The sequence below is a fragment of the Ambystoma mexicanum genome, chromosome 13 (assembly GCF_040938575.1).
Source record: "Ambystoma mexicanum isolate Mex_15411 chromosome 13, UKY_AmexF1_1, whole genome shotgun sequence".
Classification (NCBI taxonomy): Eukaryota; Metazoa; Chordata; class Amphibia; order Caudata; family Ambystomatidae; genus Ambystoma; species Ambystoma mexicanum.
The window spans coordinates 785805243-785832818 of NC_090938.1; the positions used below are offsets into that span (position 1 = coordinate 785805243).

Sequence of the window (27576 nt, forward strand, 5' to 3'; positions counted from 1 at the left end):
CGCGCATGCGTGACCATCAGATCCAAGATGGCATGACCACAGATCAGCGAGTGCAGGACAGCACCATGTGAGGAAGCTCGCTGGGCTGTAGTGTGTGACCCTAATCACAGGAAAACATACTCGCAATCACCAGGACTTGCGAACCAGGAAGACTTGCAAAGCACTGATCCACCTGGCAGACAGCGCGCATGCGTGACCATCAGATCCAAGATGGCATGACCTCGGATCAGCGAGTGCAGGGCAGCACCATGTGGGGAAGCTCGCTGGGCTGTAGTGTGTGACCCCAATCACAGGAAAACATACTCGCAATCACCAGGACTTGCGAACCAGGAAGACTTGCAAAGCACTGGTCCGCGCGGCAGGCAGCGCGCATGCGTGACCATCAGATCCAAGATGGCCTGGGCCACAGTATCTACTCGGCCCGAGTCCCCACAAGGGTAATGAGCATAGCGGGTAAAATGGACCACGTGAGATTTCAAACACACCAATCCCGTTTACTAACAACTATTCCCCCTAAGTTGAGAATGGTCAAAGAGTGGAGGCCTGAGCATGCAGGCCCCTATAAAGAGGAGGGAGCTTGGCAGAAGGGAGTTGCAGTTCCGAGGGAGGGAGCAAAGGTGTGCAGAAAGAGCATTGTGGGGGAAGGAGAGGCTGAGAGGAGGAGGCTGGTGTGGAGGAAGCTGTAGCAGAGGTGGTGAGGCGGTGAACTGGAGTAGAGGCAATGAACTGACTTGGGGAGAGTGAAGATGAGGTTGAAAATAGTGGGTGTAGAAGGAGGTTGAGGCAGAGGTGGAAATGGGCAATAGATCTCAGACGGTGGCAGTGAGACAGATAGAGGAGGTGGTGAGACATGAGAAGGGATAAGACATCATGAGTAGAGCGTTACCAGGAGGGTGTGATGAGACAGCAAGAAGAAGTAAAGCGTCAGCAGGAGGTGGTGATGTGTGATAAAGAGGAGAAGAAGTGGTGAGACATCGATAGGAGGAGGTGTTGGGGACACTGGTGGAGCCGGTGAAGAGCATGCATAACCTGGGAAGGTGGAGACACAGCGACAGTATCCCAGATATGCTGTACACCGATCGACTAGAGTGGTAGATGGGGCGAGGTTTTTTTGTCCTTTAATTTGATGCTGAGGATGTCTAGGTAGCCTAGGTAGCCCTGAACAGGGGCGCCATCTCCAGGACCTCTTTCACTGACATTGCCATTCCATGCAGCCATCGTGTAACCTCATCCTTTAACAAACCTTTGACACCTCAAAACTCTCCAAAGGGACCATGATAGGAGACTGCAAGAGGACACCACGGCTAAAAAGGCATAGACGTGTCATATCAAAAAGGCATTGCGTTTAGGCTCAGCTAAGTGCTGTGCCTCTGCCCAGTTCTCCAGCATTGGCTCTTTCATAGATTCACATGTTTGGAATATTCCGTCGTCAGGCTGGGACTCCTCAGTTGCACACTTCCTACTTTATTATATGATGCATAAACAGTGTTTTGTAGTCTGTTCACATCCTTACGGGTGCATTTAGCCCCATCCAATGGGATGTTGAGGATCAAGCCCCACCCCTTTAGGCCAGCTTGAGATTCTAACTCGACGTGACCACTTGCAGTGTCGCCTTTATACCTGTGGTGGACGGAGGGCGCATTGGAATCTATGAAAGATTCCAATGCTGGAGAACAGGAGTTACAGGCAAGCAACGTATTCCTTCTCCAGCATTGGACCTTTCATAGATTCACATGCTTTGAATAGAATGCATAGCAGTTCACCACACAATATGGGGGTCTGCAGGATAAAGGCCTACCTTACTGGAACAGGCGTTGAAGGATAGCTCTTCCTACTCTGGCGTCCTCAGAGTCCTGTCCCTCTAGGCAATAGTGCCTCGTGAATATGTGTGGCACTGCCCAGGCTGCATCTTTGCATATGTCAAGTAGCGGGACACCTGACCACATGGCCAGCGACGCCCCTGTCGCTCTGGTAGAGTTGGCGCGTGCAGGCGCTTTCAGTGGCTTCTTAGCTTCTTCGTGGCATTTGGATATCACGGATCTGACCCATCTGGCTATCACTTGTTTAGAGATGGACCAAACGCCACAAAAGGCTGTGGTGTACCTCTGAAAGACTGTGTCCTAGCCAGGTCACATGTAAGTGCTGTTTTTAGATCTGGAGAGTTCAGGGCCACCTCCGCTCACAGTGTCGCTTTTTGAAAGAATGCAGGCCGCACAACAGTGGGATGTACGTGGAAGTCAGTGGGCACTTTAGGGCTAAAGTGCGGGTTTGTCTTTAGGATCACCTTGTCCTTAGTAGGACGGAAGTACAGGTTTCCATGAAATGTTTGACAATCCTGTCACTGAATAGTGTCGCGCAGTTGCTTCTTCTATTGTATCTAGAGGTAGCAGCTAGATGGACACGGATAGGTGTGTGTGTGGAAACCCCCCTATGTGCCAGGCTAAGGAGATATGGCAGGAGGCGGTGCAGTTGTCTTTCCAGTGGCGCAGCTGTTGTTGGGTGCATCATTTGCAGAATCGGGCCCATCAGTGCTTGTAGGATTTGTCGGTAGATCTCGCTCTAGCTGCCTCGAGGACTTTCCTGCATTCGTCCGGCAGTTCTAACGGGCCACATTCCATGCCATGAGCTTAAGTGACCCCGGGTAGTGGTGGAATATTTGGCCTTTGCTTTGCAAATTGAAGTCGGTGAGTGGGCCGGATGGGGTTGGACGTTCCTCCGACATGTGCGGGAGGTGCGAGTAGCATGGCTGCACCACCAGTCCAGATTGGTTGAACTAGTCATCATCTCCCATGTCTTCACTGATACAGGTGTGCCAAATACAGACCACATGTTTTAATTTGATTTGATTTTATTTTATTTATAAAGCGTAAAAAACCAGGCCCGGGGGCAACCGGGCGCATACTCTTAAACATGTTACAAAAAGCAGTAGTTACAGAAGTTACAAAAATATACAGCATATAGACATGTACATACTCTTAAACATGTTACAAAAAGCAGTAGTTACAGTGAGTTACAAAAATATACAGCATAAATACATGTACCGAAGGGTACCATTAACAGCGTATAATACAGGGACAGAGCAGAGAGAAAATGCATATTCAGTCCTGTACCCCACATGGAGTCTGGACTGTGTCAAGGTCTCATGAGTCTTGGGAGAGCAGCCATGTTTTAGCATTGTTCTTGAAGGAGTGGAATGATGGTTCAATTCTGATAGGTGTGGGCAAGGTGTTCCAGAGTTTGGAGGCCAGGACGGGGAAGCTCACCCCACCAGCTTTTTGGAGTTTGCATCTAGGCATGATGAGGCTGTGAGTTTGGGCTGCTCTGGTAGGTCGAGTGGAGGTGTGGCGTGTTAGATGTGATCGTGATGGCAACTAGCAAGCTTAATATCCCCAGGCTCGGGCATCCACAGGGCCTCTGCTTTCACTAATTCCAGCAATATTCGACCCAACGTTGGAGGCTTTTAAAGTACCAACTTTGTTTCAGGCAGCCAGGCAACAAGGCATTGTCAAGAGAGAATGTACAGATATCCCGATTGCCGCTGCTTTTCTCCCTCTTTAGCATTGCATGTTAACAAGAGCAGGACTAGGGCTTCCAGCGCCATCCCTCTCTAAGGCAGTCTGTGGAGTACTGACAGAGGTTATGCCTGCTGACAAGAACGAGCTTTCGGAAGCCGCGAAAGAGGGAAGGGTTGTAGGTAACCACGTTAGACCTGCTCCGGCAGATATGGCTGCATTTCCTTCACCAAGCCACTGCCATGATGTGTCCATCCCGGGGAATGTCATAGCTGTGACTAACCGGAGGGAAAATACACACCAGAAAATCCAGGAACTCACCTTTCCAGACACTTGCTTATCTCGAGCCCTGGCCAGTGCCGATATCAAATAGACGGAGGCTGAAATCCTAAAGTGGAAGGGACTGGGCAAAAGGAGGGAGATCTCCAAACCTTCTATCAGAGAGGAGTGATGCCTGGAGCTGCCAGACAAAAGCGGGTTTAAAACTGGCCCTCTCTGAACCAGAGGCCTCAATGTTAACAGAATCTGATGCCCCACTCAACGCATGGCAGAAGGGATATCACCTGCGGCCCCCAACATTGATGCCCTCACCTCTCTCCTGCTCACAAGCATCCGAGGGAGGGAAGTATCATGGGTTCTTCCAGCATTGGAGAGATATCACCAAGGATGTGTGTGTGCTGAAGATATTTAGACAAGGCTCTAGTTCCTGTTCTCAGCGTTCCACAAAAAAACAGAAGGAGGAAGTCCTCACACCTGTGCCCGCGAATTCAGGAGGCGGGTGCGCTACTCTGCTCCTCTAAAGGAAGGATGTAAGTTTCCTTCTAGACTTAAAGCCCCAAACAAATGGATGAAAAGGGATATAGATTCAGGATGCTCTTTCTCCTCGTTTGTCCTTTCTGTGTCTTTGGGTAGGCGACTGGCTGGAGACCACAGACCTCCAAGATGGATACTTTCATATGGCATCTCGAGGGACCACAGGGATTTCGACATTGGTCATTTTCAGAAAGCATGAGCCCCCAGTGAATCCTTCCGTTTGATGTGAAGGCAGCTGTTCGGAACTTCTTCTTGCCATGCCTTGACTGATGCTACGCAAGGTATCGTAGGATACCCAGCTAAGACAAGCTTTATTGCATGACCCATTGACTTCTACCCTGGCTGTGTCATCTACACAAGTCTGCTCTGCGCCCGGTGTGGTGCAGTGCATTCTCTACCTTCGAGCCACAATCCAGACAGTAAAAGGTGATGTGTCACCTTAGAAGGAAGGGCCTTTTTATGTACTGAGGAGGTGAACAATACACCAAATCCCACAGCTGGGCAGAATGTCACAGCTCCGCTGCGTGGCTTCCTGCATCCTCCCCGTGCCTTGTGCGACTCGCTGCATATTATCCCTGCCGGAGTTCCCGAAAGTTAGGATTGGAAATAGTGCTCCTCAGAAAGACTCCAGTCACTCCTGAACGGCAGCCTCTTTTAGCAGCTCCTCAAGGGATGAACATCGGGATAGATGCTCCCCTCAGGGGCTGTGGAGCTCTCTCCGTCACCCCGACATCGCTCCCCTATCCACACAAGTTATTTGACCAGACAGACGTCAGACTATCATCAGAATGAAAATATCACAAGAGTGTATTTATTACCTGAGCCAGTGGGGGCGACTAGTTCAAGGGCGCTGTAGAAGAAGCTAGACAGGTTTTGCCGTAGTCTCCGGCGAGGGGGCTCGATATGAAGACGGTCCAGCTTCAGGGAGTGAGAGCAGATGTCTTAAGCAGAGTGTTCTCATAAGCAGGAGTAAGGGCTCAACACTAAGACCCCTCAAGACATTTTGAACAACTTGGGATAGATCTGGAACTGATGATTCCTCACAGATCAGAGCACATAAAGCCAAGTCTGCATCAAGCTCTTCCAAACCCCACGCCCCAGAGAATTGGCATGTGCTGCCTCCAGATCTTTTCTGCACGCCTTCGATCCATCTCTGTGTCTCCAACATGATCCTACGAACACCTGTCTCTGTAGTGGCATCCAGATCTTCTGCATCTTGCTGGTTTTAAACTCAAAGGGAGGCGGGCAGATCAGATCCTCCGAGATAAAAGGATGAGCATCCCCCGTCCCACCCTACCTACAGTCACTGCGCGTAGCTGCACGGCTCCAGAGTACTTGCAAGGCGGCCATCCAAGGCTTGCCTAGATCGCATGAACATTCCCCAAGATACAAGGTGTCCATGAGCACTCCACACCCCTCCGAGTGAAAGAGGTTCTGCGTATGGTGCCTGGGAGAGACCTCAATCAACGCACAGACCAGCAATACATGGTGCTTTCCTTTCTAGGTTTATGCTCCCCATCACCCCTTTGGTGCCCATGCATACAATAAATCTGTTGTTAATTTTATGGTTATTATAATGTGAAGATATCCTCAAAGGCAGTTTAGCATTAGAGGCATGTGACTTCTCCAGCATTGGTATAGTTGAAAGGTTCACACGTAACCCACCTGCATTCTCTTTAATGTTGTGTTTATGCATAAGCATTGAGGGACCAGCTGCATTCAAGAATCTGATGGCGAAGTTTGTAGGGTCATCGACTCATCCCCTGAGGGTGGAAATGACCAAACGATGAGGAAGGGCTAATGTAGACAGCATGTATTCTGCTGGGACATTTCTTTACTGAGACAACTCTCTGAGCGATGACGAGGGACAGACTTGCGAACCTCTAAAAAGTACCAATGCAGGAGAACTGTAGTTACAGCTAAGGACCCATTATCTTTTTTACATATTTCCTCAGTCTGGGGGTGGGGTGAATAATGCAAGAACGCACAGTGACACCTAATGGGTCCCACAGACAGGGAGAAAGCTGTTGAAATGATGTCCCCGCAAAACAGGACTCCAGCAAAATAGTGATTTGTTGACTTGGTCAATGGAATAAGCCATTCTGAGGGTTAGACACCCAGGGTATGTGTAAAGAGGCAGAGCAACAGCCTGTGGCAAAATAGCTTGTTTTTGTTGACTTGGCTTCATGCGGATCTGAAGTATTTTGTTGAATTTTATATTGCTCTTTTAGCCAAAGCACTTTACATGAAACAACAAGTAATACATTACAAGCAAGCAAGTTAATACTATAACATGAATCAGGAAGCAGAGAACAATATACGGAACAATTTACCATGATACAATCAGAAAAAACATGTACAGGACAGGACACATGTCAGAAAACAGCAAAGAACTGTTAGGATAGGATAGAGGTTGGAGTAGGTGGGATTTTAGAGATGTGCAGAAGGAGGAGTATGAAGTGATGGAGTGGATAGGGAGAGGGGGGCGGTTCCAGTGAAGTGGGGCAAGAAGATGGAAGGAACGGAAACGGGATGGTGCACAAGTTGCAGGTGGAACAGTAAGTAGGAAATGATCAGCCGAGCGGAGCGGACCAGAGGGAGAGTAGAAGGAGAGGAGGGAAGTAAGGTAGGGTGGGGCAAGTCCATAGAGAGATTTGAAAACAAGACAGAGGAACTTGTATTTGAGTTGAAAGTGAAAGGTGAGACAGCTCAGAGAAGAGAGGGAAGAAGAGATAAAGTCATGAGGAGAGAGAAGACAAAGAGAGCGAATGGCTGAATGGTAGATAGGTTTGAGAGGGGCTAGATGTGAGGAAGGGAAGCCGAAAAGGAGAGCTGAACAGTAGAAAAGTTGAGAGAAGATTAAAGAAGATATTAGGAGTTTAGGGGCGTGGAAGGTAAGGAAGGGTCAGATTCTAGAGATGTTATAAAGATGGAAGCGACAGGCACGGGATGTAAGAGAGATGTGGTTGGTAAAGGAGAGGTTAGAGTCAAAGTGGAGACCAAGATTGCGGGCGAAGGGGTGGATGGGGAGCTGGAAGGGAGGAAAGAGAATGGAGGGAAGAGGAGAGGAAGGATGGAGGGTATTAGCAGGAAAGAATAAGACTTCGGTTTTGTCAGTGTTCAGAGTAGGAAAGTGGGAGGACATCCAGGATTTGATGGCAGTGAGGCAGGATGAGAGATTATGGTGGATGTCAGAGGTAAAAGATGAGAAGGAGAGGAAAAGCCGGGTGGCATCGGCATAGAAGTGGTGAGATACACCAAAGGAAGAGATGATTGGAGCAAGAAGGGAGGTATACAGAGAGAAGAGGAAAGGGCCGAGTATGGATCCTTGGGGGACACCATAGTCGCGGGAGTAGGAAGGGGACATGCGGCCACCCCAAGAAACTGCAAAGGTGTGGTTGGATAGATAAGAAGTGAACCAGTTTAGGACGGAGCCTCTGATGCCCATGGAGGAGAGAGAATCAAGAAGTAGAGAGTGATCTACAGTGTCAAAGGCGGCTGAGAGGTCGAGAAGAATAAAGACAGAAGAGTGTTTAGAGTAACGGGCAGTGAGGAGGGAGTTAAGAACGGAGGTGAGGGCAGTTTCAGTAGAGTGGTGGGGTGAAACCCAGATTGAGAAGGAGGGAGGAGAGAGAGGTTGGAGACGTAGGCTGAGAGTTGTGAGTAGACAGGCCGTTCAAGGAGTTTGGATAGGAAGGGTAAGAGAGAGATGGGGCGAAAGTTGGAAGCCAGAAGAGGGTTGGCTGAGGGTTTCTTCAGGATTGGAATGATAGTTGCATGCTTGAAGGCAGAAGGAAAGGTGGCGGTAGTAAGACATATGTTGAAAAAGGAGGTAAGATAAGGTATCAGGAGAGGGTAGACTTTGGGGATAACAGAGGTGGTAAGGGGGTCAGAGGGAGCAGCAGTCTGTTGAGTCTTAGACAGAAGGAGGGAGACTTCAGAGTGGGAGACTGACGTCAAGTTAGAAATGGTGGAGGAGGGGGAAGTAGGAGAAGGGGGAGCGTAAGAGGGGGATCGTAAAATGTCTTGACGTAGAGTGTGAATCTTGGAGGAGAAGAAGTTTGCGAGATCAGTAGCCGAAAGAGGTGAGGCAATACATTGATCAGGGCTAGGAGGAGAGAGGAGGCGAGTTAAGGTTTGAAAGATTGGACGAGGGTCAGAAGATTGAGAGTAGAGGAGGTCTGAGAAGTAAGTTTATTTATCAGAATTGATGTAGTTGTCATAGAGCGCGTGGTACGAGAAGTAGGTGGCTTGGTTGGCTGGAGAGCAGTGTTTGGGCCAGCGTCTTTCAAGGCTCGGAGGAGGCGGCGCATAGAAGAAAGATGTGGAGAGAGCCAGGGTTGGGCGGGTTTGCATAGTAGTAGTTCCTGGTATGACCGCTATTTGGGGCCACTCCCATACCTTTTTGAGACCCTTTCAAAAATCGCAAACAGAGTGTTGATACCTTTTGTTGGACTGACTGAAAATATGGTGCTGAATTTAAGAGCACAAAAACATCACTCACTACCCAACTTCCCTACACAATGTCAGAGGGGTGGGTACTCCTATAAGTGATTGTAAATTTCACTTAGCTGCATTGATCACATAAACATCAGTATCAGAAAAAACATTTTTTAATTAATGTCCACATAGTTAAAACAACCATCTGTAAGCCAGGTATTTCAATGGTCTGGCTAAAATACAAAAAGATATATCAGCGTTATCCTGAGATACTTCAGAGTGTACATCATGACATCGACTTCACATACGTCACATGAGCATAGTAGTGACGGCTTTTCAACTTTTTGGATAGATTGGTCTCTCATTATTTCTATTCCAACAATTGTGATGTTAGTACCAAGGTGACATTCGGTGGTAAGCATGACATCATAACCTTTATCATGACACGTTTACACCGACTTGTGTTTCTGGAGGTAGAGATACAACACAACCGAAAAAATCTTGATGTGAGGTGTGTGATCTGTCCCCTTCTTCAGGACGCTATCAATCTTTCGGTATACAAACAGATAGGCAGTGAATCATGTACTCTGCATGTATTGCCTGCAAGTAAGAAAAAGAAAAAGCTACATTACAAAAACAAAGATACCTGTAGTGGTTGTGACCATGATTATTTTAACAAACAGCACAAGAGGTTAGCACCCCACTGACCTGCTAATTGCGTAGCTTCTTTCACGTGTAGGAGTCAAATTTCTTTATTTGGCATCATATTTCTGCCTCTGGAATCATTCCTGACGGCAAGACAACGAGAAAGGAGAGAACTGTATTGACTCTCTCCTTTTTACTCTCATCTCGTTCTTTGTTATGTATCATAATTGTACATATATTTCTGTAAAAACTACCTTTATAGGTTGGAGCGTGGAGTGCATCCTGGTGCAGTGTCACTGTATGGAATGTTGGCAAGGCAGAGTCGGCACTGTGTTTTCTCAAACAACTTCATGGGCTGTACTACTGCTAAAACATAAGAGAGGGCGAGGGGGGGTTTGGGGTTGTTCGTGAATCCCACGATTCGACCAACAACGTGCTGGTGGAGTCAGCTTCCCAGTTCTTGCGGCAAAGAAATGGAATGCACTCCCTATCTCTATAAGAGAGGAACCTTCCTTCTCACTATTCCGTATCAAGATTAAAGCTTGGCTGCAGTATCATATTTCCTCAAATGAATGGTCTGTGCTGATGGTTTGTGATAGAGCCTTCCAGCGAAGACCTTTATAGGTACTTGAGCTTTCTTCACTTTAGCTTGCACTAAGACCAACACAGTCCTCCAATGTTATGTGCTCTTTGCGATGGTGGGGAAATACCCCCACAGTCCTCTCATGCTATGTGCTCTTTGCCATGGTGGGGAAATACCCCCACAGTCCTCTCGTGCTATGTGCTCTTTGCGATGGTGCGGAAATACTCCCACAGTCCTCTCATGCTATCTACCCCCGCAGTCCTCTCGTGCTATCTGTTCTTTGCCATGGTGGGGAAATACCCCCGCAGTCCTCTCGTGCTATGTGCTCTTTTCCATGGTGGTGAAATATCCCCGCAGTCCTCTCATGCTATGTGCTCTTTGCCATGGTGGGGATATACCTCCGCAGTCCTCTCGTGCTATGTGCTCTTTGCCATGGTGGGGAAATACCCCTGCAGTCCTCTCGTGCTATGTGCTCTTTGCCATGGTGGGGAAATAACCCCGCAGTCCTCGCGTGCTATGTGCTCTTTGCCATGGTTGGGAAATACCCCCGCAGTCCTCTTGTGCTATGTGCTCTTTGCCATGGTGGGGAAATACCCCAGCAGTCATCTCGTGCTATGTGCTCTTTGCCATGGTGGAGAAATACCCCTGCAGTCCTCTTGTGCTATGTGCTCTTTGCCATGGTGGGGAAATACCCCTGCAGTCCTCTCATTCTATCTGTTCTTTGCCATGGTGGGGAAATACCCCCGCAGTCCTCTCGTGCTATGTGCTCTTTGCCATGGTGGGGAAATACCCCTGCAGTCCTCTTGTGCTATCTGTTCTTTGCCATGGTGGGGAAATACCCCCTTAGTCCTCTCATGCTATGTGCTCTTTGCCATGGTGGGGAAATATCCCAGCAGTCCTCTCGTGCTATGTGCTCTTTGCCATGGTGGGGAAATACCCCTGCAGTCCTCTTGTGCTATGTGCTCTTTGCCATGGTGGGGAAATATCCCAGCAGTCCTCTCGTGCTATGTGCTCTTTGCCATGGTGGGGAAATACCCCCGCAGTCCTCTCGTGCTCTCTGCTCTTAGCGATGGTGGGAAATACCCCCACAGTCTTTTCGTGCTATGTGCTCTTTGCCATGGTGAGGAAATACCCCTGCAGTCCTCTCGTGCTATCTACCCCCGCAGTTCTCTCGTGCTATCTCTTCTTTGCCATGGTGGGGCAATACCCCCGCAGTCCTCTCGTGCTATGTGCTCTTTGCCATGGTGGGGAAATACCCCTGCAGTCCTCTCATGCTATGTGCTATTTGCCATGGCGGGGAAATACCCCCACAGTCCTCTCGTGCAATGTGCTCGTTGCCATGGTGGGGAAATACCCCCGAAGTCCTCTCATGCTATGTGCTCTTTGCTATGGTGGGGAAATACCCCCACAGTCCTCTTGTGCTATGTGCTCTTTGCCATGGTGGGGAAATACCCCTGCAGTCCTCTTGTGCTATGTGCTCTTTGCCATGGCGGGGAAATACCCCCACAGTCCTCTTGTGCTATCTACCCCTGCAGTCCTCTCATGCTATGTGCTCTTTGCCATGGTGGGCAAATACCCCCGCAGTCCTCTCGTGCTATGTGCTCTTTGCCTTGGCGGGGAAATACCCCCACAGTCCTCTTGTTCTATGTGCTCTTTGCCATGGCGGGGAAATACCCCCGCAGTCCTCTCATGCTATGTGCTCTTTGCCATGGTGGGGATATAGCCCCACAGTCCTCTCATGCTAAGTGCTCTTTGCCATGGTGGGGAAATACCCTCGCAGTCCTCTCGTGCTATGTGCTCTCTGCGATGGTGGGGGAAATACCCCCACAGTCCTCTCGTGCTATGTGCTCTTTGTGATGGTGGGGGAAATACCCCCACAGTCCTCTCGTGCTATGTGCTCTTTGCCATGGTGGAGAAATACCCCCACAGTCCTCTCGTGCTATGTGCTCTTTGCCATGGTGGAGAAATACCGCCACAGTCCTCTCGTGCTATGTGCTCTTTGTGATGGTGGGGGAAATACCCCCACAGTCCTCTCGTGCTATGTGCTCTTTGTGATGGTGGGGGAAATACCCCCACAGTCCTCTCGTTCTATGTGCTCTTTGCCATGTTGGGGAAATACCCACACAGTCCTCTCGTGCTATGTGCTCTTTGTGATGGTGGGGGAAATACCGCCACAGTCCTCTCGTGCTATGTGCTCTTTGTGATGGTGGGGGAAATACCCCCACAGTCCTCTCGTGCTATGTGCTCTTTGTGATGGTGGGGGAAATACCCCCACAGTCCTCTCGTTCTATGTGCTCTTTGCCATGTTGGGGAAATACCCACACAGTCCTCTCGTGCTATGTGCTCTTTGTGATGGTGGGGGAAATACCCCCACAGTCCTCTCGTGCTATGTGCTCTTTGTGATGGTGGGGGAAATACCCACACAGTCCTCTCGTGCTATGTGCTCTTTGTGATGGTGGGGGAAATACCCCCACAGTCCTCTCGTGCTATGTGCTCTTTGTGATGGTGGGGGAAATACCCCCACAGTCCTCTCGTGCTATGTGCTCTTTGTGATGGTGGGGGAAATACCCCCACAGTCCTCTCGTGCTATGTGCTCTTTGTGATGGTGGGGGAAATACCCCCACAGTCCTCTCGTTCTATGTGCTCTTTGCCATGTTGGGGAAATACCCACACAGTCCTCTCGTGCTATGTGCTCTTTGTGATGGTGGGGGAAATACCCCCACAGTCCTCTCGTGCTATGTGCTCTTTGTGATGGTGGGGGAAATACCCACACAGTCCTCTCGTGCTATGTGCTCTTTGTGATGGTGGGGGAAATACCCCCACAGTCCTCTCGTGCTATGTGCTCTTTGTGATGGTGGGGGAAATACCCACACAGTCCTCTCGTGCTATGTGCTTGCTCTTTGCCATGTTGGGGAAATACCCACACAGTCCTCTCGTGCTATGTGCTTGCTCTTTGCCATGGTGGGGAAATACCGCTTTCTCATCTGCAGCTCGTCTTGCGGACCTTGGTTGAGTAAGTGAAAGTCCCGCCACCCCCTTCCTTTCTTGGGGTCGGGCTCCAGGTTGGGGGCATTTTTACATGCATGCAATGGGGGGAATGGCCCTTGTTTGTGATTCTGGGTGTTCTGGGGTGATAGACTGCACTGCTATTCATTGTATACCTAGCACTGTTTGTAGCCCCGTGGCTTTTGTGGCTCTGGGCTTTCTGTTGTGCAACCATTAATTTGTGTATGGCGACAGATTTGTCATTCATTAAATGTGTCGCAAAATGTCTGAACTGCTAGGAAAAAGGTGCAAACTTGTACCCGCTGGCTCCTCACATTAACCAGTGTGATGGACAAGTCAATTTCTGATCTCCAATGCCCACCGTGCCAGTGCCACCAGGACCCACAAGTACTCCTTCTGTAAGAAGTCTAATAGACAAGCATTAGATGGGTGACAGGAATGGTACTCTGTAGGTTTGGTAGAGTATATTAATAGATGAACGAGCCCCTCACTCCCCAGTCACTCCCCAGTCACTCCCCAGTCAAAGTGAATATATTTATGTAGCACTCACGCAAACTGAATTCACCCCATACCCTGGCCACCATGGGCTTGCCTGGTTTCAGAAACAAGCAATTGGCCACACAAAGGAGCTGACAGCAGGGTTTCCTATTTGTCTATTGTGGTTGGGGGTGGGTGGGGGGAGGTGTCTGGCTGTGGGGATGGCTGGTTGTGTGTGCGTATGGGTGTGTGTTTGGCTGGGTATGTGTGGCTCAGTGTGTGTGTGTGTGTGGGTCGGGGGGATTGGGGTGTGTGTCTGTGGCTCGGTAGGTGTGTTTGTGGTTTGGTGTGGCTGGATGTGTGTCAGTATGGGTGCGTGTGTGGCTGTGTGTGTGGGTATGGTTGTGTGTGTGGCTGTGGGTGGGTGTGTGGGTGGCTTGGTGTGGGTGTGTGTGTGTTCGGGGTATTGAGGTGTGTCTGTGACTCGATGGATGTGTGTGGCTGTGTGTGTGTGTGGGTATGGGTGTGTGTGTGTGGCTGTGTGTGGGGGGGTTATTGTGGGGGGTGTGGCTAGTTGTGGGTGTGTGTCTATTGGGGTGTGTGTCTGTAGCTCAGTGTGTGCATGTGTGGTTTGGTGTGGCTGGTTGTGTGTGGGTATGGGTGCGTGTGGCTGGGTGTGGGCATATGGCTGGGGGTGTGAGTATTGGGGTATGTGCCTGTGGCTCGGTGTGTGTGTGGTTTCGTGTGGCTGTGTGGGTGTGGGTTTGGGTGTGTGTGGGGCTGGCTGTGTGTGGGGATGGGCGTGTGTTGGGCTGTGTGTGTGTTGATATGGGTGTGTGTGGCTGGGTGTGGGCATGTGGCTGGATGTGTGTGAGTATTGGGGTATGTGCCTGTGGCTCGGTGTGTGTGTGTGCGTGTGGTTTGGTGTGGCTGCTTGTGTGTGGGTATGTGTGTGTGTGGGGGGGTCTGGGTGTGTGTGTGTGTGTGTGTGTGTGTGGGTATGGATGTGTGTGGCTAGGCGTGTGTGAGTATTGGGGTATGTGCCTGTGGCTCGGGGTGTGTGTGGTGTGGCTGCATGTGTGTGTGTTTGTGTGTGTTGATGCAACCTCCTCATTGCTGTATGTTGATTCATTTCAGGGTCCAGGTTCCTGGGAACGAGACCGCCCAGGGACACTTCTGGATGCTGGTCCCTGCGCAGATGGAGCCAGGGTCCACAGTGACGGTGTCCACCCAGGCCACATCCACGGAAGGAGAGCATAGTAACTTCGCCTTCCTGCAGCTGCAGGTCACTGAGCCTGCTGAGGTAAGGGAGACTTTGGCTGGTTGCCTTCTGGGCTCTTCTGGGTAGTGTTTGTTGTGGCAGTTTGTTTGACCCGGTTCTTTTTCTGCCAAGCCGGCCTTCCTAGCCCTGGTGGTATCGGTCCACGCCTTTTCTTTGGGAGCTCTTGACGTGAGGAACTCTGTTAAAGAAACCAGTTCCCCAAACCCGGAATAGTTTGGCCTGAGTTGTAAGTGCAGATCATATATGGTGCACTGTTGCAAATATAGCCTGTTTTCTGCTCGCAAGCACATGTTGGAGAACCAGAGCTCTTAAGCTTCCCATCGCTATGCGTACCTTTTTATCTTTGACTTCTGGGACTTGTAGTACTGAATTTAAAATGCAAACAGCACAACGACACGTTCCAGAATGCATGACCTGGCGACATTTGTTACATAGGATAACAAGTGACCAAAACCCATTTACCAAACCTTCTTGGGTTTACTTCCATCCTGGTACCATCTGGAAAATGTGGACGTGCTTTGTTCTGGCACAGTGCCCATAAGACTTGTGTTTGCCCAGGATAAGGAGGCTATTATACACTGCGTTTATAGATTTCTCTATGGCCTTCAATACTGTCCCGAGGAACCTGCTATGGGCCAAACTGGACAAATGGGGATGTCCTCTTGCCTTACTGGCAATCCTGATTGCACCGCGTCCGTATGGACAGAGACGGTAACCCAACTGCGCTGATTATTTCGGCAAGAGGATTGAAACAGGGTTGTTTACTGGCCTATTTTATTCCTCCGTTTGCTCGCTGACCTGGGAGACGCCTTTACTGACATTCATTTCTTTCCACCCGAATTGATTGATAGCAGGATCAACTACCTGTACGCTGACGATTTGATCCTATTAGATTATATCCCAGTAGAGTTTCAGCGGCAGTTGAAAGTTGGAGACTTTTATCAAAAAGAATATGTTAATAAGAAACATCCCAAAATCAAAAATCCTAACTTTGTACAAGGGTCAGAGAAAGGTGGGAGGACACTTCAAGTGGACCATAGGGGGAACCCCTCTAGAGAAAGTGGACAGCTACATGTTCTTAGGCTTCTCACTTTTCCCGAGGGAAAATAGTGCGCGGCGACCAGTGGTAAAAAAACTAAAGATCAAAGCCTTGGCCGCCCAGGGAAGCTGTGCAAACGAGAAATGTGGATATTTCTCAATAGTTCCAGTACTAGAGTTCTATTGTACAAAGGTGGCCCTAGTGATGATTTATGGTGCAGAGGTTTCATTTTTCTCCCTTAAAGGACAATGGTGTAAGTTTGAGGGAGCTTTCTGGAGAAAGGTTTTACGATTGCCAGCTAGTGTTCCGGCTCCAGTCATAAGGTAGGAATTGGGTCTGGTGTCCTTGGAAGCAATGGTCAAATGGAAACATCTAAACTTCGAGGGATCGATTTGGAGCCTACTAAAGTGTGTGCTAGACTCCAATTCCCCAGTAGGTGTTACTGATTGGTTCCGTCAGTGCCTTGAAATATTAACCACCATTGACTCCTCAGTGGATTACTTAGTAATGTATCCAAAGAATGTGAAAAAGAGTTTGTGTGAGGCTGACTGGATTGCCACAATTGACCAGGTTAGGAAGTACCACCTATTTACAAATTTGCTATTAGACGCCAGACCCTATAATACTTTACCATATTACCTGAGGAAATGTCTGGGGCAATACTGGTGTACGCTTCCGTTTGAATCTGCTCTCCACAAATGAATTACTGGGTGCCCATGGGGAAATAGATCAAAGCTTGAGACACTGCGATTCTGTAAAATGGAGAACGTTTCAGAAACTCTTTACCATTTATTGGCAAATTGCCCTGAATTGTTCAAAAACAGGTGAATGCCTAGTACATGTGAGGGGGTAAAGCGAACGAGTGCCTAGAGCGAACGAGTGCCTAGAGCGAACGAGTGCCCAGAGTGAACGGATATGTTGCGTAGAGCGGATGAGCACGTAGAACGAACAAGCACGGATTGGATCCAATACTGATGAGTGCGTAGAATGGATGAACACGTAGAGCTGCCAAATGCGTAGAGCATGGGGCAGACAGGAGTGCACGCGTAGGGCAGACAAGAGTGCATACGTGAGGCAGACAGGTTTGTAAGCATCGGACAGACAGGAGTACATGCTTGAGGCAGACAAGAGTGCACGCATGGGGCAGACAAGAGTGGATAGGAGGGCATGGAACAGACTGGAGCGCATAGAATTGTGTGATGTATAAAGTATGGTTTGGAATGCAGAGAACGCTTAAAAGAGCATATAACCCACAATGACTGGAGTACGCATGGCAAACTGGAGCGCACGGAGCAGACTCGAACGCACGCGGCAAGCCGGAATGCATGAATGCGTGGAGCGGGCCAAAATATATGGAGCAGACTGGGATGCGTGGAATGGATAGGAGTGCATAGTGCATGGAACGGACTGGAGCACGTGACGTATATAGTATGATTTGGAATGCAGAGAATGTTTGAAAGGGCATATAACCCATCTTATCTCACCACCACGCTTACTCTCTCCTTACATCACCACTCAACTAGGACACAGAGATACTATGACACCATTCGGTATAACTGTTCTCATACCAACACTCGCCGCTCACTCCACATCATTCTAAGTAATCACTGCTGGTTACACACCCCCCAGCCAGGTGTTCTCCTCAGGCCTAACGCAGCCACATCCGATCTGGATAAATCCTGCCAGAACGAACACATACTCCTGACCTCTCGACGGGCACACCTACCGCTAGAAAGCAGCTATTACACAGATACCGCACGAGCTGCACACATACCCGGTGCTCACACGTGCCCTTTTTGACTCTCTCTACTCTCTCTACTGATATGAACTTCGGTTCCCAAGGGCGTTCAACCTACCAGTGCCATCAGACCATACCATACCATAAGGCGCTATATAAATGCAAAATAACAATACGCAACGCTCCGTTTTTGCACCTTTTGAAGGAATTTAGAATGGCCCATATGGGCTGGGTCTGGCAACGCATTTTTATGGATAAATCTTTCAAATGGGCCCTTGCTGCAATCCCCTTTATGGAAGAAATTTTAGCACCCAGTAAAGATATGCCTCTTGTAGAGAGCCATATTAGACTCAGACCAACTTTGTTAGATATTTAAATTTGTTTACTTTATTCATGAAAGACCTCTAGAAGGGTTTTAAGATTGTTGTTTAACGCAATCTTGGAAACTGTGTTTTATGTGTGCAACATGTTTTTAATAGAATGTTTCATTATTTTAACTTTGGTAAAATGGTATCTTTGTGTGATGATTTGTGTATAAATGTGAAAAGTTCCTTGAGAACTATAACACATAAATAAATAAAGTAAATAAGGAGCCATTTTGTACCGCTGTCTGGGGAAGATGCAGACAGTGTGAAATACCCCATGTGGGGGTCTCCTGCCATGTGCTGTAATGTTGACTTCTCCTCCTTCCTACTCCACAGATGAAAGCCGTAGCGGGCCCCAACTGCACCGTAACCGCTCTGGAGGAGAACTGCAGCGACGAGCTGCCCTGCGAGGCTGCCACCTGGAAGGCAACGCTGCGGGTCCAGGACACTGTGGGTGTGAAGGAGGTGCGTGTCGCTCAGGGCGAAGGCCGCGCGTCCCATGGCGCCGATGGTCAAGCCGAGAGGGTGCTTTACTCCTCCGACTGCTGCTCCATGGACGCCATCATCCTGGTCACCAACAGGAAGGGGCGCTCGGGGACATGTCGCTTCTCAGCCCCCACTGCGGGCTCAGGAAGACCAGTGGGGTCGAGGTCCAGGGGCAGCAGGGCTGGCAGCTGGGCCCTGGCCTCCTTGGCGGCGATGCTGGGTGCTCAGGCAGCGGTGGCCTTTGCCGGATGACTTGCCTCAGCTCTGCCAAGGCCCTTAGAAAGGTGGACTGCTGCAGTGCCAGGGAATTCCAAGGTGAAGGTCTGAAGTCTGGCATGGAGCTCACCCCTTGTCCACTCTGACTTCATATGACAAGCATGGCATTGCCATGCTGGCAGGGGATGTAATGTCACCAACATCAACGGGCTTGTGAAGAAATACTGGGCCTTGCAGACTGGAGGTGCAACCATATATGTCCCAAGGAATGCCTCCCAAATGAAGCCAAGTGGTGCGTTTTAAACCCTGAAATCGCAGTAGGCTGTGCGCAAAGGGGTACATTGTAGAAGGGGTTCAGGAGTGCGGTGAGCACCCAGACACACAGCTTCACTGCAGCAACAAAGACTTTACTTGCTCATCTCAGAAACACTGGATCCAGAGTACAACATATATGCCACCACAATGCACATTGCCCATGTCAGAAATAAGTCCCATTGGAGGCACAGCGGCATAGAGTCATTCCAACGTAACACTGTGCCGTAACACTGTGCCGTATGCCTGAGCTGGGTACAAACCATCCACTGATTAGGAAGCCAGTCAGAAACTGCTGCCACAGCACTGTAGCCAGAGACAATTCTGATCTACCGAAGCTCGACTAGGGGCAAATACGCCCACACATACTGTGCCATCAAAACCTTATCAGAAAGGATGTTGTGCCAGGAGAAATGTGCCCCGGTGTTTAGGCAGAAGGAAATCATTTTCATATTTTGGAGTCAGGAGAAATGTTATGCCATGGCAATATAACCACTCGCCTTGTAGGCTCCTCAAATCTGCTAGGCGGTTCTGGGCCCTATGCCGCAGTCGGGGCGGCGTGCATGGGGGCCAGGCTTTTCCAGAGACAGAAACACGCTCCTCAGGCCTGATGACCTGAACATGCTGTGCTATGGGAATATCCCTTTACACAACTTTGCCAGTAGGCCAATGTCCAAAAATATAGCACATCAAAGTTGTGTTCAAAGTATTGTGGCCTTAGGAAATAACCCTTAATAACCAAAGTAGGTTATGTTATGAAAATATCAATCAATCAATAGTGCAGTGTCTCATGTAAGGTGGGTTCCGGGGGAGCAAAGGTCGTCCTCCGGTGATCTTTGCGAGGCTCGCTGTGCTTTATCGTTGGCTGTGTTTTTCTAGGTGCTGTTGTGAAGCCAGAGGCTGTTACCTGTGCAGGTGGTGGGGGTGGGTGATGTGGTTGGGGAGTTTAGCGAGTGCTTGATTTTTGTGATTTGCTCTGGGTGCTGCCGTAGAGTCTAGTGGGCGTTGGTTGGGGTAGCAGGTAGAATTGCAAATCTTAGATCATGCAGCAGAGGTTGTGGACAAAGCATGAATTACCAGTGCTTGGTGATCACCTGTGACAGTGCTGCAGTCCAGTGCTTTGCAGCATAGTCTGGCATGGCCTATCACTGAGTAATGGGAGATGGCCCTATAAATGAGTCATGACACGCGTTGGAGTATACAATGGGCCTCATTATGAGTCTGCCGGACCCGGAAATAAGGGTCAGGTAGCAACGTACCGACTCCCTTTCTCGAACCAGCAGACTACAACTCTGCTCTCCAGGGCCTCTGCGCTCGGCAGGTCTGGCCCGGAAACGGTGGTAGGGCTTGGCAGCAACCCGCTAGTGGCACCGCTGAGTTACTGCCAAACTTGTAATGAAGCCCAATGAGCCTTATTGTGTACATTGTGATGTGGCATGCTACAGGGACCCTTGCAGATCCTAACACAGCCTTGCAGTACAGAAGATCAGCTCCAGGAAAGGGCCTCTTCATCCTGTGCCAGAAAGCATTTGTTCTTAGGATAACATACCATGCTGAATATGCCCCCAGATAATTCAGAAGTGACGGGTATGCCGGGGGATAACACAGAAGGAAACATGTCCTGTCACGAAGCCAAGCAAGAGATGGAGAATTGGGATTTAATTGGGTTTATTAGGGATAGTTACAGGATTGGGCAACATAACATAAAGCAAAGTTCAACAGCAGCAACCAGATGGCTTTTCCTCGAGTTCATCGGTTGTTGGTTTTGCAAATCTCAATCAGGGCTCTAGTCCCAGCAGAGGCGTTGCTAGGGTGGGGGACCTCCGGGGGCTATAGCCCCAGGTCTTTTGGTTGTAGCCCTTGATAGAAGCTTAGGGGCTACAACCAAAAGGCTAGATAGCCCTGAGTCCCAACAGTCCTGACATTAGCGTAGTCCCAGATCTTTTCCAGACCTAGCAACATCCCTGCGCTCGTTTTCCTGACCTCTTCCTTAATGTCCATCCTCCTCCTTCCCACAGCTCTGCTGGCCTTCATTATCATGTTTGTTTCACAACTTTCCTCCAAGCTCTTTCCAGCCTCCTCCCCATAACTTTCACCCTTCTCTTATACTCTGTCCTCCTTCCTCCACCGAGCTTTCTGCAGCCACGATCATTCCACTGCCTTTCTCCTCTTTGCCGCATCCTCCTCACTGCCACAATCTCTGCATGTCTCTCTCTCTAGCTCCTACCGTACAAACTGCAGCTGAGGGCTATGCGAGTTTGAGTGCTGGCCTCTCCCTGTGGGCTGGCTGGAAATATGAAACTGTGGGTCGGGGTGACTTCACTGCATCCCCATGGTGATGTGCACTTGATGACAATGTGGACCGAGTTTTCATAAAGTTTGTCCACCATCTTGGATTGAACGTTACGTGTGGTTGGTGTGATGCTGAAGAGAGGTTAACCAATGCATGGTGCTCACTGTGAAACTACTACTGAACCAGACACTAAGTAGCCCTGAATATTTGGCTACCCTCTCTTTCGTTTGGTGAAGGCCAATCCATTACCTTCCTATTCCATTACACCAGCAGCCGTTGTTGTCTGTGCCTACCCACGTTTTCATTTGGGGCCACAATTGCAAAGCATGTCCTTTCTCCATGCCATCTATGCTGAAATGCAATCTTTTCGGATGGTATTGAGACAAATTATGGAACACCTCTAAATCCTGGGTGTGGCAACATTCTGTACGGCTGTTCAATTCTCTGGTTAGCCCCTTGTCCTGTACCATCTTCACAAGGGCTGTATTAAGCAGCGACCCCGGCGTCAGCCACTTATTCTCTCCTCTCCTGTTTCTTGCCGATTGGCCGAGGCATAATTGTGTCCGTTTGCTTCCCGTGCATGTTTGTTAGCAGTATGGTGCAGATGTGACTGTCACTTTTTGACCAGTGTTTCTTTGGATTAATCACAATTGCGAGAACTCCGCTAGAAATGATTACTCATTGACTGTGACCAATGTATTAGTTCTTGACAGCACATTTTTTCCCTGTAACATTGATTTTCCTGGCCACTGACTTAGACCCATGCTAAACCTCGTATTGATTCCTGACCTGTGGGAACCAACACCCCTCAATAATTCACGCACACAGACGCAGCCAAAGGGAACGCCGTACCGGTTCCCTACCGTCCGCCTAGGCCACAGCATACGAGACACAGGAACATGTAACAACTAGAAGACATCTTATCAAAGGCCCTACCCAAACCATGAGAGAACAGCTTCCCTGTCTTCAGGAATAGCTAAGCCTCAACACGGGACCTCTTCACTTATCAACCACTAAAGCCAAAGACCTCACAATATAACAGAACCAACAGCAAGACCAATCATTCAAAGCACCACCGAATGCCTGTGAACACTCCCAACCTTTTGACTAACCCTCAATTTATCTCCCCCTTACTCACCACACACAAACCCAAAGCAGCCACCCACACATACATTTAAAAACCCAGTAACCGAACCAGGAACATCACAATCTTACACCTCTGACTACCACTGGCATGCCCTGCCCTGGCCATCCAATGCCCACTCAATATGAGACCGTCCCTCCGGACACAAAACCCTTGATGTCTTCTTCACATCTCGCTTTGAAAGCTTGCAAGCACGCAGAGCTAAGGGTTTTTCCAATCTGCCACCTCAACACAATCCACTGCAATCTTGCCTTTCTGTCTCCTCCCAATTAACCAAACCCACCCATTCTCTTCCAGATCCTCCATAGCATCCCGTTTACCAGGGGCACCCTTCATATGACAGTCGTCTGCCACAGAGGGGGCATGTGGAGTGGTACAGGAGATCCCCCAAATACTGCCTGAGATCCCAGCATCATGCGTGGGGGGCATCAACCGGCACTTGTGACCACCCTCATCCAGCACCTTCAGAGGCCGACGGGGAGTGCATCACTGTCCCTTTAGAAAGAAATGCACCCAGAGGCTACTGCCCAGACATATTCCCGAAGCGGGTGGCAGGACCCAATTGCCTTCTCATCAGTGGGCAATACTCAAACAAATTGGCAACTGGCTCCCAGCAGCAACCATGCCTGGCTTTGGTATGCTATGGCAGGCACACGTTCTGCATGCCCACAAGGGTCCTTGGCATAGGACGCTGCCGCTGGGTCTGTAACTCATGCCTGGCGTCCAGATACTCCTGTGAAAGCAAAGCTAGTGAGAGACAGTGGGTCTTTAAAGGCCAGCCAGATCTGCGTTCTGCCAATCCGAACCCCCGATGCCATGTTGACCATGCGGGCATAGGCAGAATATGGGAAATGTAAGGGGCAGTTATTGACACCCTTGAAGATTTTGAAATTGTACCCCAGCGTTGTCTTCTGTTCTGCTGAGATCCCCCCCCCCCAAGCTCCACTAATGTACCTCGATTCTGACATGTAGCACTCTTTGCCATTCCAGCACTAAGTATACTGGAGCACTTCTGAGCAGCACCCCTGCTATTCCATTGCTGAAATAAACTTGCCTCTACCAAGAATATATTTTTGTATAAAATAAAACAATATTCCACCAGCTTCCAAGCACTGAAACCATAGGCGTTATTTCTCCCCAACTTAACCATGCTCCCTTTATTGACATTGGGAGAATGGACGGTTGAGTCTGTCCTTGCTGCATTCAAACCTGAGCCCGGCAGGCTGAGCACAGGTGTCTGGGGCAAGCACTTAACTTGCTGAGCTATCTTTCAGGTTTACACACACCCCAGATTCGACCAACCCCATCCTCTGTTATTCCGGGACTGGGCAAGTTATGAGGCTAGCAGGTCAGAGACAGTCCACCCTCAACAGCTGTCTTTATTTGCCACTCCAATCCTCAAAATCCCCCAACCTTGAATAAAAAGGGGTATTGTAATCAAGAAATCCTTTCCCATTCCATGCAACAGATGTACGTCTGGTGGGGGGTGGAGAGGGGCTTAGGTGACTGGACCATATGTTTCACTTTGCCTCTGTATAGCGCCCTATTGTATGATGCTGATTCGGGGGAAGGAAAGGGAGGGTGTTCTGTTGGAAACTCTCAATCTCCTGGCACTGTTTCCTTTCGTCTGTCTCTGCTTTCCATTCCCCACACGCCCATTGTCCTAGCCCCCATGCTTGCTTTGGAAAGGATTTGATTTGGAGCCTTGTTCAGTTTTAGGACAGCCAAGTGTACAGTGTTTTGTTTTTGTGTGGCCACGCTATCAGATGTAACATGTTCAAGAAATGTCCTTTTGGTGTAAATGTTCTGTAATAAATAAAAAATAGCTATCGGTTTAACACAATGTCGACTTATTTGTAAAAACAAATACATATCCATGTGGTGGTCACAAAGGGTTGAGTTTTGTACCACAACAAGAACAAAAGTTTCGAAGTAATTTTTTTGCTTCTTGTAAAAAATTTTAGGTGAACTAAAAAATTTTATTTTAATGAAATGGCGCCCTTTTTCTCAAATTCGCTGCCCTTCACAACGAAATGTGGAATCACAAATCGCTTCACTTGGGATATTACATGTTTGTGATGTTTTCAGGGGTGGACTGGCCTATAGGGAACTTTGTAGATTTCCTGGTAGGCCTCTGCACCCTGGGCAGGGGTGGACTGGCCTCTAGGGAACTCTGGACATTTCCCGATAGTCTTCTGCACCCTGGGCAGGGGCGGACTGGCTTACAGGGAACTCTGTAGATTTCCCGGTAGGCCTCTGCACCCTGTCCTGGGGTGGACTGGCCTATAGGGAACTCTGGACATTTCCTGCTAGGCTTCTGCCCCCTGGTCGGGGGTGGACTGGCTTATAGGGAACTCTGGAGATTTCCTGGTAGGCTTCTGCACCCTGGCTACGGGGGGACTGGCCTCTAGGGAAATTTGAAGATTTCCCAGTAGGTCTCCGCACCCTGGCCAGGTGTGGACTGGCCTATAGGGAACTCTGGACATTTCCTGCTACCTGGGCAGGGGTGGACTGGTCTCTTGGGAACTCTGGACATTTCCTGCTAGGCCTCTGCCCCCTGGGCAGGGGTGGACTGGTCTCTAGGGAACTCTGGACATTTCCTGCTAGGCCTCTGCCCCCTGGGCAGGGGTGGACTGGCCTATAGGGAACTCTGGACATTTCCTGCTAGGCCTCTGCCCCCTGGGCAGGGGTGGACTGGTCTCTACGGAACTCTGGACATTTCCTGCTAGGCCTCTGCCCCCTGGGCAGGGGTGGACTGGTCTCTAGGGAACTCTGGACATTTCCTGCTAGGCTTCTGCCCCCGGTCAGGGGTGGACTGTCTTATAGGGAACTCTGGAGATTTCCTGGTAGGCTTCTGCACCCTGGCTACGGGGGGACTGGCCTCTAGGGAACTTTGAAGATTTCCCAGTAGGTCTCCGCACCCTGGCCAGGTGTGGACTGGCCTATAGGGAACTCTGGACATTTCCTGCTAGGCCTCTGCCCCCTGGGCAGGGGTGGACTGGTCTCTAGGGAACTCTGGACATTTCCTGATAGGCCTCTGCCCCCTAGCCAGGGGTGGACTGGCCTATAGGGAACTCTGGACATTTCCTGCTAGGCCTCTGCCCCCTGGGCAGGGGTGGACTGGTCTCTAGGGAACTCTGGACATTTCCTGCTAGGCCTCTGCCCCCTGGGCAGGGGTGGACTGGTCTGTAGGGAACGCTGGACATTTCCTGCTAGGCCTCTGCCCCCTGGGCAGGGGTGGACTGGTCTCTAGGGAACTCTGGACATTTCCTGCTAGGCCTCTGCCCCCTGGGCAGGGGTGGACTGGCTTACAGGGAACTATGTAGATTTCCCGGTAGGCCTCCGCACCATGTCCTGGGGTGGACTGGCCTATAGGGAACTCTGGACATTTCCTGCTAGGCTTCTGCCCCCTGGTCGGGGGTGGACTGGCTTATAGGGAACTCTGGAGATTTCCTGGTAGGCTTCTGCACCCTGGCTACGGGGGGACTGGCCTCTAGGGAAATTTGAAGATTTCCCAGTAGGTCTCCGCACCCTGGCCAGGTGTGGACTGGCCTATAGGGAACTCTGGACATTTCCTGCTAGGCCTCTGCCCCCTGGGCAGGGGTGGACTGGTCTCTAGGGAACTCTGGACATTTCCTGCTAGGCCTCTGCCCCCTGGGCAGGGTTGGACTGGTCTCTAGGGAACTCTGGAGATTTCCTGGTAGGCTTCTGCACCCTGGCTACGGGGGGACTGGCCTCTAGGGAAATTTGAAGATTTCCCAGTAGGTCTCCGCACCCTGGCCAGGTGTGGACTGGCCTATAGGGAACTCTGGACATTTCCTGCTAGGCCTCTGCCCCCTGGGCAGGGGTGGACTGGCCTCTAGGGAACTCTGGACATTTCCTGCTAGGCCTCTGCCCCCTGGCCAGGTGTGGACTGGCCTATAGGGAACTCTGGACATTTCCTGCTAGGCCTCTGCCCCCTGGGCAGGGGTGGACTGGCCTCTAGGGAACTCTGGACATTTCCTGCTAGGCCTCTGCCTCCTGGGCAGGGGTGGACTGGCCTCTAGGGAACTCTGGACATTTCCTGCTAGGCCTCTGCCCCCTGGGCAGGGGTGGACTGGCCTCTAGGGAACTCTGGACATTTCCTGCTAGGCTTCTGCCCCCTGGTCGGGGGTGGACTGGCCTGTAGGGAACTCTGGAGATTTCCTGGTAGGCTTCTGCACCCTGGCTACGGGGGGACTGGCCTCTAGGGAAATTTGAAGATTTCCCAGTAGGTCTCCGCACCCTGGCCAGGTGTGGACTGGCCTATAGGGAACTCTGGACATTTCCTGCTACCTGGGCAGGGGTGGACTCGTCTCTAGGGAACTCTGGACATTTCCTGCTAGGCCTCTGCCCCCTGGGCAGGGGTGGACTGGTCTCTAGGGAACTCTGGACATTTCCTGCTAGGCCTCTGCCCCCTGGGCAGGGGTGGACTGGTCTCTAGGGAACTCTGGACATTTCCTGCTACCTGGGCAGGGGTGGACTGGTCTCTAGGGAACTCTGGACATTTCCTGCTACCTGGGCAGGGGTGGACTGGTCTCTAGGGAACTCTGGACATTTCCTGCTAGTTTACCTGCAGTCAAAGAATATCATCACGTGATACTACAAGAAGACACTCAAAACGTAGCTATTCAACAAATTCGAGCCCATGCCTCCCCAGGACAGCAGATGTTAGGCAACTTCATGAATAGCCCACACTCCTGCACCCCTCCTGAAAGAATCAAACGCCTGGCAACTATTGTACTGCCACTTGAATTATGATGTACATCTGTGAACTGTATTATGAATACTACTGTTTATATATAATCAAGATGTCTGTAACTACGCCTCGGGTTTGGGCATATAACAAATGCAATAAATAAATTAAAAAAGAAAGAAAGCACAGAAAAGCACATGAAGTATCAGCAGTGGCCTATGCACTCATTGTGACCATTGGCAATCCAGCTGCAGACAAACTGGAAGGAAGCCTAATTTACCCAGTCTTGTCACTCCACCTGATGGTGGTGGTTGTAAAGCGCTGAGTTAAGTACCCAAGAGAAAGGAGGAAAGAAGGGAGAACTGGCCCACACAGAGGGGGTCTGGGCATAGTCTATCTATAGCCGGTGCATAAGAAGCACGGATAATGAGCTGGCGCTTGGGCGCAATACTGTCTCTGTGAGGAGTCAGTAAGTAAGTAGTCCAGACCGTGCCAAAGCGTCAGCCATATC

At 50.0% G+C, this 27576-nt stretch overlaps 1 protein-coding gene across 4 annotated transcripts in view; it reads left to right on the plus strand.

Annotated features, from left to right (window-relative positions):
• Positions 1-24194, plus strand: part of VWA7 (von Willebrand factor A domain containing 7) — a 255716-nt gene extending 231522 nt beyond the window's left edge. For all 4 annotated transcript variants that reach the window (XM_069635146.1, XM_069635145.1, XM_069635143.1 and 1 more), the window contains exons 16-17: positions 14614-14779; positions 18237-24194. In XM_069635146.1, coding sequence (XP_069491247.1) covers positions 14614-14779; positions 18237-18638 — 568 coding nt within the window. In that variant the 3' untranslated portion in view covers positions 18639-24194. The remainder of the gene's footprint in view (positions 1-14613; positions 14780-18236) is intronic.
• The last annotated feature ends 3382 nt before the right edge of the window (positions 24195-27576 follow it).